The sequence below is a fragment of the Arachis hypogaea genome, chromosome 7 (assembly GCF_003086295.3).
Source record: "Arachis hypogaea cultivar Tifrunner chromosome 7, arahy.Tifrunner.gnm2.J5K5, whole genome shotgun sequence".
NCBI lineage: Eukaryota > Viridiplantae > Streptophyta > Magnoliopsida > Fabales > Fabaceae > Arachis > Arachis hypogaea.
The window spans coordinates 78,764,494-78,779,020 of record NC_092042.1 but is presented as its reverse complement, the minus strand read 5'-3'; the positions used below and the strand labels follow the sequence as shown (position 1 = coordinate 78,779,020).

At 30.7% G+C, this 14,527-nt stretch overlaps 1 protein-coding gene across 1 annotated transcript; it reads left to right on the top strand.

The window, feature by feature from the left end:
* The first annotated feature begins 6,041 nt into the window (after positions 1–6,041).
* Positions 6,042–9,794, top strand: LOC112703590 (uncharacterized). The gene is made up of 7 exons (XM_025755120.2): positions 6,042–6,409; positions 6,663–6,734; positions 6,858–7,028; positions 7,215–7,385; positions 7,645–7,854; positions 8,688–8,785; positions 8,866–9,794. The coding sequence occupies exons 1-7, from the start codon at positions 6,319–6,321 to the stop codon at positions 9,559–9,561; spliced, it is 1,509 nt and encodes a 502-aa protein (XP_025610905.1). The 5' UTR covers positions 6,042–6,318; the 3' UTR covers positions 9,562–9,794.
* The last annotated feature ends 4,733 nt before the right edge of the window (positions 9,795–14,527 follow it).

The window sequence follows — 14,527 nt, the reverse complement described above, 5'->3', positions numbered from 1 at the left end:
GAAACAATAGTTGATTAATTTATTTATTTAGACAAACAGAAAATGGTGTTTGAAAGTTCAAAAGCATTAAACAGTAGATTCAATAAAACATAAGACAGGCAGTAAATAAGTTGAGAATATATATGAAGAAACAGTTAAGGCTTTAGAGTTATCTATTTTCCTGATTGACTTTTCCTACTAACTATTTTAATCATGCAAGATTTAATTCATGGAAAACTATAGGTGACTAAACCCTAATTCCTTAGACCTTTTTAGTCTCCTCTAAAATTTATCAACCGCCAATTCCTTGGTCACTTAATTTCAATTAGAGGGTGAAGTTCAATTCTAGTTTATATGCCACAGAAATCCTAATTACCCAAATATAAGAGGATTATATGTCACGTATTCCGTTAAGTCCAGATAATTATAGATTTAGGAGAATATGTTTTCAAGCTATTGTTTAAGTAAAGAGCTTTTCCAAGTTATACAAGAACTCAATTAGAATAAGGGTCATACTTCCGTTCCACCCAAATTCATAAAATAAAGAACAAAAACAATTCTTGAATTATAAATCAGTACATGAATTAAAATAGAAAAATAATAGTATCAATCCATACAATAGATAGAGCTCCTAACCTTAACAGTGGAGGTTTAGTTGCTCATGGTTCAGAGAGAAAACTAGGATTCGTAAAAAAACTGTAAATTATGGAATGAGGTAGAAGAGAAGAGATTAGCCCAAAGGGCTGATTCTTTTCTCTTTTATATCTAATCCTAATTAATGTAAAATATATTTTCTAAGACTAAATAATATCTTTTCCTATTTATAAATAAATTAAATTTAATAAAAAATAAATAAAGATCTTCACAGCATTCCTTTGATTGAGCGCTGAGACCACCTTGATTCATATAGATGGCACCTAACTTGATGGAGAGTTGTGCCTAACTTCACTTGGTAGATGGTGTTGGCGCCTTACTTGTGGATCCATGCGCTTAACTTGGTGTGTGTGAGTAAGGCATGCGCCTAACTTGAATGCACATGCGCCTAACTTGAAGGAATCAACCAATCTTGCGTTTTGTTGTTGTGTCTTGCGCCTAACTTGAATTTTCTCAAGTTAGGCGCAGCCCTTGCAAAGTTGATGGAAGAGAAGTATGAACTATTATATATCATTGGAAAGCTCTTAAAGTTAGATTTCCAACGCCACTAGAATCACGTTCGTTGAACCTCTATAGCTCGAGTTATTCAGGTTTGAGTGCAGAGAGGTCAGGGTTGACAGCATCATTCGCTTCCTTCTCTTTTTCTATAGAAACTCCATCAAATCCATCCGAATGCTACCTGAAATAAATAGAATTACACATGACTCAAAGTATCATCCATAGTGACTAAAATATCATTGATTCTTTATTAAACTCAACATATCGGCTACAGTCGTCTTCGTCTTCCTCAACTCCTCCTCGTGACCTCATGAGATATTCACTCCCAGACCCAAAAAGCCCGAAGCCTCCATATCTTCTCTCTTCTTCAAGATGTGTCGCCTTTGTTCCATTTCTGTCGCGCTGCCTCTGTTCTGCTAGGCTCTAACCGTCGTCTGTTCTAGTTTCGTTGCTTGTGTCTTCTAGTTCGGGTACTTCATTTTTTCTCCCTCTTTCCTTCATATGTGTTTGAGTTCCAGCCCTAGCGGATGGTATTTTTTGGAATTTTTTTCTCCAATCATCACTGTTTTAAACTCCTTTATTCTTAGAATTTGATTTTATTTCTGGTTAGAATTGGTGATCTGAATCTTTTACGTGAAAACTAATTTTTGGTGCTTTGATTTTCAAAGTTGCTTGTTGTTAGGGGTAAAAAAAAGGTCAAGCGGCCAGTAGCTTGGCCTATCTTGATAGAAAATAGGCTTAGACTATTTAGAAAGCCTAAGTTCTTTAAAAAGGCCTAGGCTTTCGAAATAGTCTGTCGGCCTAGGCCTGCAAAGATATATGTAAAATTTTATTATACTAGTAAAAATGTAATAGGAAAGGTTTAAACTTAGGTTTTATATAATATTAAAATGCTTTTATCCACTAAGCCATATGTCTCTTTAATTATATAGGTGTATTTTTATTTTTTTAAATTATATTTTATATTTTATAATTTTAAAAGTTAAATTATACCTTAAATTTAATTATTTATTAAAAAAAGGCTTATTAACAGGCTTCAAGTTAGGCCAGATTTGACAACAGGCCAAACTCATACTCATTAAAAAGTTTATATCAAGCTACAGGTCATATTTAGGCCAATATACTCTATTACAGGCCTGGTCTATTAAGAGTAAAATCTAGCCTAGCTTGTTTCTACTCCTACTTGCTGCTTCAATATAAGGGAATTGTGAATTTTAGTTTAAGCTGTGATTGAAAGTTTTTTGGTTTGGGTATTCTTCACTTTCTTGGAAGCTTAGCTTTTAATTCCTTGAGCATACACGTATCAAATTATTGTTTTCAGCAATGGTAATTCTTAGATATTTTTTGGTTAAGTATGATTTTGGTCCCTAAGGTATAGGCCAAAAATTTTTTCGTCACCAATTTTTTTTTTGCATATAAAATCGTTCCTAAAGTTTAACTTGGTTTTAAAATTGTCCATTTTATTTAAATTTTAAATTTTATTACCAAATTAACCCTAACAAAAAAATATAAAATAAAAAAAGAGAAGGAGAATGGAATCACGCGTGGGGGAGAGGGAAGAAGAAGAGGAAAGGGAAGAAGAAGGGAAAGAAAGGAAGATGGGGAAGGGGGAACGGTGCCAACGAGGCTTAGAGCTGCCATCGCTGTCAGGAATCAGAACCAGAGGGAGAGAGAGCTCTCAAGGGAGAGAGGAGACGTGACTGCGCCAAACTCGCCAAGAAGGTCCAGCTCCTCTGCGACAACCTCCGCCCCGTCATTTGCACCGCCACTGCCTAGCCCCTCAACGAGTGTCCCCTCGACCACACTCTCTTCCTCCTATGCCGCTGTCACCGCAACGGCGGCGTCCTCCGCCAGGTTTTCTCCATCACCACCATCGCCGATTTTCGCAAGTTTTGGAAAACCTATCCTCTCCAGGGTTCCAATTCTGCTTCTATTTCTGATTTTGTTAATCAGATTGTTAATCACATTATTTTTTATTGTAGTATTTGTTTTCAGATACTAAAATTAAAATTAATGAACTGAAATTTAGTATTGTATTTAACAATTAGAGATTAGAATTAAAATTTTAATTTTAAAATACAAAATTTAATTTTAATCCTTTCAGTACTTCTAGAAAATAGAGACAAATAGACTAAAATTTAATTTTAATAACATTTTTTAAAAATATTTTTATTTAATTTTTTAAATTCGAAATCTATTCTTTAATTTTTATATTATTTTAAATCAAATATAATATTTAAACATAACTTAATTTAGTATATTTTACATCAAATATAATACAAAAATTTAATTTAATTTGTATTTTTCAATCTATATATTTCAGTTTCTATATTTTAATTTTAATATCAGTGTCCGGCTCTCTTCCAAATGTAACCTTAATAATGTATGGTATGTGAATTTGTTTGATAACATGTTATATGATAAGCGACTGTTTACGAATTCATAGTTCTAATTGTTATATGTATATTTTGCTATTTATTCTTCTATCTGTCTCGTAATGTATGATAATAATCTTTTTCTATTTATTAATTGTTTACGTTCAATACAACATACTCATATATTAATATAAGAGTAAACTACAAAAAACTGACTTGAATAATTTTATTATTGATAAAAAAATATCTAAATTTTATTATTTATAAAAATATTTTTAAATAATTTAAAAATTTGATAAAAGTATTTAAAAAATTATCTTTTTTAAGTAGCAAATAATTTTTATATTTAATAAATTATTTATGTATTTAATCTAAAATTTTTAAAAATATTTAAATAATTATTACACACAAAAAGAATAAAAATTTAATTTCAATATTTTATTTTTAAATTTAAAAAATATTATTAATTATTGACAAAAAATATATATACTTAGCAAAAAATTATCTTATTTTTTCAATCATATTTGCAAAAAATCGTATCAAAATTTAATCTTTAAAATATTTTTTGAGAATACATATTTAATGTTAGATATTTTTACCATATTTTAAAATCACGATAAAGCACTAAATTGGCCTCCTACATTTGGACATAATCCTATCTTGGTCTTTAAGATTTAAAGTGTCATATTTAAATCCAAAAAAAAATTATTTAGCTCAATGTAGTTTCATCGTGAGGTCAAAGTTAATAATGTCCTAAACAAGGTTGATAATCTGGAGAACAAGTACAAATTCTAGAGGCACAAAATCAACCGTGGATGCATCAATACATTTATTTATCATTCTTCTCAATTTAAATGAAATATTTTCTATAAAACTAAAGAGCATGATAAATAAATGTATTGATACATCTACGGTTTGATTTTGTGTCTCTAGAACTTGTAATTGTTCTCCAAATTATCGACCTTGTTCTTGTATTGTTGTTATGTAGAACATTCTGTTAATTATTTAACTCTGACCTCATGAGACTATATTGAAACTAAATGAAACTTTTTTATATTCAAATAGGACACTTTAAACCTTAAGAACCAAAATAAAATTATGCTCAAATATAAAAAACCAATTTAATACTTTACCCCTAAAATTATTTAAAAATATTTTTATCGATAACAAAATTCAAATACATGATTAATAACAATTAGCAATTAATACTATGTAACTACAGTATAATCTACTAAGAATTGAGATGTTACAATTAAGGGTTAACCACAAAAACGCATTCAAATTATTCAAACGCGAACAAAAATGCACCTGAATTTTATTATCGATAAAAATGTCTTTGAATAATTTAAAAAACACAACAAAAATGGCCAATAGTAAATATATATTTTCAAAAAATATCTTAGAGATTAAATTTTGATGCAATTTTTTACAAAAATAATTATAAAATTAAGATATTATTATCCTTAAAATTTGGTGATTTTTTGTTAAGTATATATATATTTTTTATAATTATTTTGTTAATAACCAATAATACTTTTAAAAAATCACAAAATAATATATACTTAACAAAAAATCATCAAATTTTAAGAATAATAATATCCCATTTTTCTAATCATGCTTGCAAAAAATCGTATTAAAATTCAATCTCTAATGTATTTTTTGAGAAATACATATTTAATGTTAGTTTTTTTGCAAGATTATCTCACATTAAATATGTACTTCTCAAAAATACATTAGAGATTGAATTTTGATGCAATTTTTTGCAAACATGATTAGAAAAATGAGATATTATTATCCTTAAAATTTGGTGATTTTTTGTTAAATAAATAATTTTTTATAATTTTTTTGTTAGCAACCAATAATACTTTTAAAAAATCACAAAAATATATATTTAGTAAAAAATTATCAAATTTTAAGAATAATAATATCTCATATTTCTAATCATGTTTGCAAAAAATTGAATCAAAATTCAATCTCTAAAGTATTTTTTAAAAATACATATTTACTGTTGAGTATTTTTGTTGTATTTTTAAATTATTTAAACAGTCACCAAAAATTATTTAAAGACATTTTTTTTCGATAGTAAAATTCGGATGTATTTTTGTCAGCGTTTGAATAATTCGTTTTTGTTAGTTAACCCTACAATTAATATTTTCAAGATATTTTTAGTAGAATTATGTTATGTGTATACCAAAATCAGCAACTAAAATTAACTATCAGTATAAAATACATGATGAAATATAAATACACATTGAAAATAAATTAAATTACATATGTATTTATACATAAATATATTTATGACTTAGTGACTAATTTTAATATACAAATAATATTTTTATTTTTACTATTATCACAAATAGAGAATATTTTTATATTTTAAAAAATTGTAGGCGATTTTGGTGGTTTACCTATAATTAAAACCAATCAAAATTACGAGGATAAAATTAAAACAAACTGGACTTTATCCTTTCTGTAATAGCCAATAAAGTTTGCTTTATTCAAATTAACAATAATACACTTAAATATTGTTATTATACTTAAAAGCTTTTTTGTAGAAAAAGCAGAAAGAGGAAGGGAGGGATGGGGAGAGAGAGAAGCATCGAAGAGGGAAATAGTGTTGTGGCAGCAAAGTGCCAGTGGTAGAAGAAGAATCCACTTGCTAGTTGCGCACCAAAAAATGTTACTTCATCACTTCATTCCTCTTCCATAGCTTCTTCTCAAACTCAAAGTAACAAGTTTACACAAACACAACAGAAATCATACAACACTTCTTCCCCACCCACCCTCTCCTTCGATCATTGGGTGAGTTACTATGAGGAGGAACAGTGTTCTGTTATTGTATTCTCTCATTGCACTTGCCGCTTACTTCTCTCTTCGATTTCAAGCTCAAGCTGCTCCTGCAGGTAACCCCAAAAATATGAAAAGCCAAGGAAAATTTCAGTGTCCCGGTTTCTTTAATTAGTTCGATTTCCCAATTTCTTTAATGGGCTCTGCTAAATTTTGAATCTTTTTGCTTTATGTTGATGAGTGCCAATTGATTCCCTTCTTACTTTGCATGTTTTTTTTTTCAAAAGTGGGTATGCTTTTCTTTCTTTCTTTCTTTCTTTTTTTCGTTTTTTAGCTTGATAATTAATTTAATTAATGTTGGTAAATCAGGGCCATTGATTAACCATCTTTCTTCACTTCTCAAATGGACAAGGTCTAGTGCCTCCAAGACGCCAAATTCAGGTTCATTTTGCAGTGATGATAATAATAATAGCTTCGTGATTTGTGTGGTACATCACATTCTTATGGTTTAGTATGTAAATGTAAGTGTACTTTGTTGTTGTTATTATTCTTTTTCCTTTTCAGATGGGAGTGTTCTTCAATTTGAGAATGGCTATGTAGTTGAGACTGTTGTGGAAGGAAATGAAATTGGGGTCATTCCTCATAGGATCCGTGTGTCTGAGGAAGATGGCGAACTCTATGCTGTGGATGCAACCAATAGCAACATTGTTAAAATTACCCCGCCATTGTCGCAATGTATGGTTGCTCTTATCCTCTTGAACTTTGATTCTTATAATAACTATTCATAGCAAATTTGATTTGCTAAATAGTAACATATACATAATTTGTCCCTAGGATATTCCTATTTTCACATAATTTATTTAGGTCTGTATTTTGCTTTTACTTACTTGTTCCTCCTGTTATTGTTCTCCTGTACTTCAGATAGTAGAGGAAGATTGGTGGCTGGATCATTTCAGGGTCACACTGGGCATGTGGATGGAAAGCCAAGTGACGCTCGTTTTAATCATCCCAAAGGCATAACCATGGATGATAAAGGGAATGTTTATGTTGCTGACACTCAGAATATGGCCATCAGAAAGATCGGCGATGCTGGTAAGTGTTAATTGACTTAAAAATATTTCTGGAATTAGTTTGGAATAACATGCTCTATGGTAGAATGAAGTTTTAACATAAGAGTCATAATAGCAACTCAATATAGAGGCCTTACCAGAGATGCAATATGAAGTTCCTTTGAATCTGGAAGTTTCCCTGCATGCATAATACACGATTGTATGATTGTTTATTTCAGATAATGATTAGTGGAAATGGTGAGGAAGGATAATGTTAATGATCTTTGCAATTGTTGTTAAAGGTGTGACAACCATCGCTGGTGGGAAGTCAACTGTTGCAGGCTATAGAGATGGACCAAGTGAGGATGCTAAATTCTCAAATGATTTTGATGTTATATACGTTAGGCCCACCTGTTCCTTGTTGGTCATTGATAGAGGAAATGCTGCTCTTCGGCAAATCTCCCTTGAACAGGAGGATTGTGATTCTCAATCAAGTTCAGTTTCCAGTACAGGTTCAAAGTCTTACTTTCAGTTTGATATGTTTTTGTTATTCAAATTATATCTCGATATAAGATCATAACTATCTGGTACTTTTCCTGCATATTCCAAACATGTCATAACAATACAGGAAAATTTTGAATAATTTAGTTCATTTAACTGAAGGGTCTACTCAGTCCTTGACTCCTAGTCTTAAATACTGTGTCGTATTCCATAAGTGGAGGGAAATGGAACAGTGAGTAAACCCCCTTCCTTCCCTTCAAAATGAAATTCACAAAGACACCTTGAGTTTATTTAATGCATACAACAATACCTAGTTAGCAACAACCAAGGCTTCTTCCCTGTGTGATGGGTTGGCTACATAGATTAAACATTTCCATATCGTCCTACCATAAAGCCTAAGATAAAAGGTCTACCATATCTTCCAAATAGGCAGTGGCAATCTTCTCTCTAATGCATTTAACCTAATCCTCTTTGGTCTAGTATGTTCACTCTTCAAATGCAAGTATGCAATTCCTGATCTATGTAACATTGAATTTATTTAATCTCATAATATCTCTAGAATTGTAGCTCTTTGTTTTTTTTTCTTTTCGTTTTAAGCAAGGGTTTAGCCGACCCCACTTAGTGGGACAAGGCTTTGTTGTTGTTGTTTTAAGCAAGGGTTTAGTACATAAAATATTTAAATTGGTAGGCGCTTTTGGGACATGTGAGTTTGCTGTACTCAGCCAAGAAGGAAAATAATGTGGAATACGGGTCTGAAATCTTGTCTAGTAGCTGCATCTTAATTTAGTCTCTCCCCATCGCCCACTATTTTTCTGATTGCCGATTTTGTGGGTTTTTACTGCAGATATCCTTACAGTTGTTGGTGCTATCATATTGGGATATGCGACGTGCATGCTTCAGCAGGGATTCGGTCCTTCGTTCTTCTCCAAAACTGTAGTATCTGTATGTCCACTTCGCTTCAATAAGATTTGTAATAGAATTTTCAGACGTATATGATTTATTACACTCCATTAACCTTGCAGCGACCATCGGAAGGAGAGTTCAAAGCGCATGCAAGCCATGAGAAAACCATGCCGATCCTGGAGAACTCTAAAGAGGAGCCGGGATGGCCATCTTTTGGGCAACTTCTTGTTGATCTTTCTAAGCTATCCCTTGAAGCATTGGCTGGTGCATTCACTCAATTCATACCCTCGCGTCTCAAATCGAACGGCCCCACGAGAGGCCTAACACCACTGAAAGATCGTCTCAAGATGCCTGAAGATGAAGTGCAGCAACCTCCCTTGGTCAATAGGCAAAGTGCTCCAGCTCCTGCTCCTCTTACTGGAACTCGGCATCCTGCTACTCCTACAGAACCTCGGCAGGTCCATACTTCAAGCACAGCTGAGAAACACTCAGAAATGAAGCCCCGGAAGATAAAATCAAGCAGTTCCAAGGATCCCTCTTTGTCAAGTAAGCATCATTCATCGTCTAAACGAGCCGAGTATGCTGAATTCTACGGATCAACTGAAATCCCACCGTACACTAAATCTAAGGTCCCGAAAGAAAGGCCAAGACATAGGTCGCGAGAAAAGAGCGGAGAAGTTGTTTACGGAGCAGTCAGGGCCGAGCCAAAACCGGCCGAGACAAGGACCGTTGATTACAACAATCCCAAGTTTGATCACTACAGTATGAGGACTAAGTATGCATCTGGGGAAGCCTTCCGCTTCAACTCTCAGTAGCAAGTTTTGAATGGCTTTGTTTTTTAGCTTCTGATTCTGTTACAATCATCCATTATTGAGTATGTGCAATTGGGCACCTAAATCTGTCTGTAACTGAAGATATATTATATAAGTAAAGATTCTGTTATGAGAAAACCATTGGAGGATTAATTGTAACCCTTGTGCTGGAAAAAGAACTAGTAGCAAAATTAGCATTACCTACATAGAAAAAGGTGTTTACTGTTTAGTTTCAAGGAGATTGCTCCCTCTTTTCATGTTTCTTCTTTGCTTAATTGAAGCATTTATGATTGAACACAAGGACGGTGGTAACATGTTACTATTAATTAGATTTTCTCGTGAGACTCAAGTCTAGTCTTCTTATTCAATAAAGGGGAATTTATATATACCTACTTTAAGGTAAAGGAATATTGTATATTATTATTATTTTGGTCAGTTTCAAAGTTTGTTTGGGTGCGATTAAGCTATTAGAAAATGAATAATTTTTTTTTTTTAATTTTTAGTATGTTTGGCAAAATTTTAGTAATAATAGTAAAATTATTAGGAAAAAAAAGTTTTTTTTAGAAGTTACAATTTATATTTTTTAAAAGATATTTTTAGCTTAATAAATAAATAAAAAAGTAAAGTATATTTTTTATCTTTGAAATTTGGCAAAAGTTTTAAAAATACCTCTAAGTTTTATTTTGTTTCAATTTGTCCCAAAAATTTTTGATTTGCATCAAATATACTCCTGACGGCTAAATTTTTAAAAAATTTAAAACCAATCTAACAAAAATACATGAAAATTATTCTTGATTTGCTTGAGTTGAATATTGTTTTTATGAAATTGTTGTTGAATTAGTCTTAGATTTTTTGAAAAATTAGCCGTTATGAGTATATTCGATGCAAATCGAAAACTATTGGGACAAAATTGAAATAAAATAAAACTTAGGAGTATTTTTGAAATTTTTATTAAACTTCAGGACAAAAAGTATACTTTACCCTAAATAAAAAATGTTTTTATGTTGTTGTATCTAAACATAATTATTAGATAAAAAGATATTTTTATATGAGATATTTATATATAAAATTACTTTTATTTTTTTAATTTTTTTTCCAAAAGATCACTTGAAAAAAATTGTTTTCATAAAAATCCACCCAAATAAACCCTTATTATTAAGATAAAGTATTGATTTGGTCTCTCAAATTTATGTTAAAAATCAAAATAATTTCTAACCTTATTTTATTGACAAAATTGTCTCCAAGGCTAATAAAATAAAATAAAATAAAAACTAAAAAAATAAATAATGTAAAAAACTAAATTATTTGAAATCTTCTCATTTGAACCTACCAATATAATTGCATTGCATGTTGCTCTGCTTTACAATTTCCTTTGTTTGATCTTTAATTATGTTAATTTCATTTTGATATTGCAATTTTAAATTATATAAAAAAGTCATCAATTATTATTTGTTTTTCTTTTTTTTTTACCTAATTTAATTTTATAATTATTATTTTTTCTACTTTTTCACAACTAATTTGCACTAGGGACAATTCCATCCAAAATTTAAAGTCACTTGACAAAAGTAGTTTAGAACTTTCCAATAATATTAGAAATTATTACATAAAAATATGTTGAGGATTATTTGATTTTTAGGATAAATCTTAAAGATTAAAACAATACTTCACTTGTTTCATTATATAAATTTATTTTAGATATATTAATAATATAAAATATTTTATAAATTTGTCCAATTACATTAGGTTTTTTTATATGATTATTTAAAATAATAAATATAAAAAATAGTTTTTATTGGCATCTTAATATATAATTAGATGCTTTTACATATACAATAATCTGTGATTACAAGGTAAAATATTTTGAAGAACTACTTATATTTTTAAATAAAAAGTATAAGCTTTTCATTTATATTTAATAAATAAAAAAGTTAATATACTTATACTTGCAGCTTTTAAAAAATAAATGTACTTTTGAAAGTATTTTAAGTCAAAATTTTTAAAATTGATTTATACTTATTAAAATTAAAAAGTCTAATATAACATTATGTATTAACTAATTTTTAAATTTATTTCTTATATTTATGTCTATTATAATATTTTTAAATTTTAAAAATTATTTTATTAAATATAAGAGAAAAAGACAAATAAGTCTTTGAATTTTTGGCCCGTAGATATTTAAGTTTTGAGGATTTGAAAATACATTTAAGTCTCTGACCTTCTCAAAATCTGGACACATTGATCCCTCTGTTCACTTAGGTAGCGTTTGTTTTGAGGTACTGAGACAGAGACAGAGAGACTGAGACTCAGTATCGTGTTTGTTAGTTCAGAGACGGGCACTAAAATTTCTATCTCTATCTCTAAAATTTCAGTATTTCAGTACCTCCAAAAAGTAGGGACACAGGGGACTGAAATTTTTAGAGATGGAGGCTGAAACTTTAATAATATTTTATACCTAAAATACTTTCATTTCAATTAATTAATTCCAATTTTACCCTTTGTGCAAATTAAATTAGAGTTTCATTATTGTTTCAATTCCTGTCTCTCATTTTGCACCAAATAGAATACTAAGATTTATTTCAATTTCTGTCTCTTAAAACGCTACCTTAGGTCTGTTAGACCCAACGGAAAAATCAAACGTAGCTTTCGTTGTACTGATCTGATCGATACAGATGCACATGTAGAAAAATTTTTAAAATGGAACAAATTAAACAAAAAAATTAATGTGTCCAAATTTTGAGAAAATTATAAATTTAAATATATTTTTAAATTTTCAGGATTTAAATATTTACAGATTAAAAAGTCATGGATCAATTTATCCTTTTTCTAAATATAATTATTGTTATTTATACTTATTAAAAATTATTTTTAATTTGATTTATCAAATATAAATACGGTAAAATTTAAAAGATTATCATTTAAAATATAATTTTCATATTTTTTTTAGAGAAAAAACGTTTACCAAACAAAGTCCACATATCATTTGGATTGATGGATCTAAAAGCCTATATGCATGACTTTTTTATTTTTACCGTTGTATTTTTGTCTTAGTACATCATAGGACTCTCAATACATGGGTTCCTAAAGCCATATTCGAACTCATGCATGACTTAGTTGGTTAAAAATCTGCAAGAAATGTTTCTGGCTTTATCCGTTTGACCATTAAACACGCACGAGAATCCACCTAACACGTTTTTCTTTTCAAGTGCAAGAGAAAGTAAGAACACAACTTTTCATAATTGTTGTTAGCACTTAACATGGTGTTACTGAGCTGTACTCACACGAGCCAACACCTCACATGAATTAAAGAAAAAAGAAGCTATCCTTAATATGACTTTATTGTTATCGTTCATATAGACTAAATTCTAAGAAATTATTCCTCAGAAAAGGTTTTGTTAATTAACTTTGTACAAGACTTTGCCGGTACAAGTTGAGGAATGGATCAAAAATTTATTGGTTTTGGTGATGACGTGATCGATTCTCTAGAACAGCGATAGTCCGATAGTAGTACCTGTAAAAATATTCTGATACTCAAGTTAAAATAGTTCTAAGAGGTAAGAGTGAGGGTTAAGAGTGTGTAACTAGAGATGACAAAAATTCTCGAGAGGCAATACCTACCAAAGAGCGAATATGGGAACAGTTTTGTACCCGCGGGAATGGGGTGGAGACCCGTTTATTTTACGGGACAGAGGTGGAGAGGTCCTCACCCCGTGAAGACCGTTTAATCCCCATATATATGAAATGACCTAAATACCCATGTGATATATATATGAGTTTCAGTGTTTCACTTGATTTAAAATCCTAATTCCTAACTGTCATTCTTCTCTGTCACTGTTTTCTCTTATCACTTCTCTGAAATTCAAATCCTATCCTCTCACCAATCACCACCGTCGTCTGCCATCTCCTACCTCCTCACCGCACAACGCGCCTATTCCCAATCGAAGAGAACATCGTCCTTGCCACTTGACCCAACCAAAGACAACGTCATCGTCGCCGCCTCACCCAGCCGAAGATAAGTCATCGTTGTCGCCCACTCAGTCGAAGTGGAATCGTCATCGCTGCCCCACCCAACCAAAGAGAAGTCGTCGCCGCTGCTAAACCCAGTCGAGGCAGAAGTCTCGCCGTCTCCATCACATCAGAGCCTCTTCGGCGGTAAGTCAGCCTCTGATTTCTTGATTCCTTGGACTTTTTGTGATTTATGCTTCTTTTATTTTTGTGATATTTGAGTTTTTCTGTCTGAGATTTTATTTCTCTGAGTTATGTGATTCTTGTGACTTTTTATTTCTATTATTCTATTTATGTGATTTCTGATTTCTGCCATTTTATTTCTTGATTCATGGGATTTTCTATGATTTCCGCTAATTTATTTCTATAATTCTTGGGTTTTTTTCTATTTCTGAGATTTTATTTCACTGATTTTTGTGATTTTTGGGATTTTATTTCTGTAATTTCTGTGATTTTCTGATTTCTGTGATTCTATTTATAGGATTTATGTGATTTTCTAATTTCTACGATTCTATTTCCCGATTCCTGTAATTTTTTGTGATTGCTGTGATTTTATTTTTGTGATTCTTGGGATTTTATGCAATTCTTAGGATATTATTGTTGATTTATTATATGATTTTTTTTTATGTAGGATTCACACAAATCGAAATCTACCATAACTACCATTACATGATGAAAGAAGGCTTTTAGAATGCAATAAATATGTTTAGTATTTAGATATGTTTAGTTATTTCCCTATCACTAAACATAGGATAGTTCACAAAAATAGAAATGAAGGAGATACAAAATAAAAGTTCAGCAAAGAAAACACATAAAAGAAGGGTACCAACCTACGGTGGAATATGAAGAGGGAAAGAGGTGAAACGTGAACAACCAAACCCAATGGCAGCACCAACAGCAGAGGAAGAAGAAAATGGCACAAGCAAAAAAGTCACAGGAGTGTAAAAACAAGCAGTTACAGCAAAGA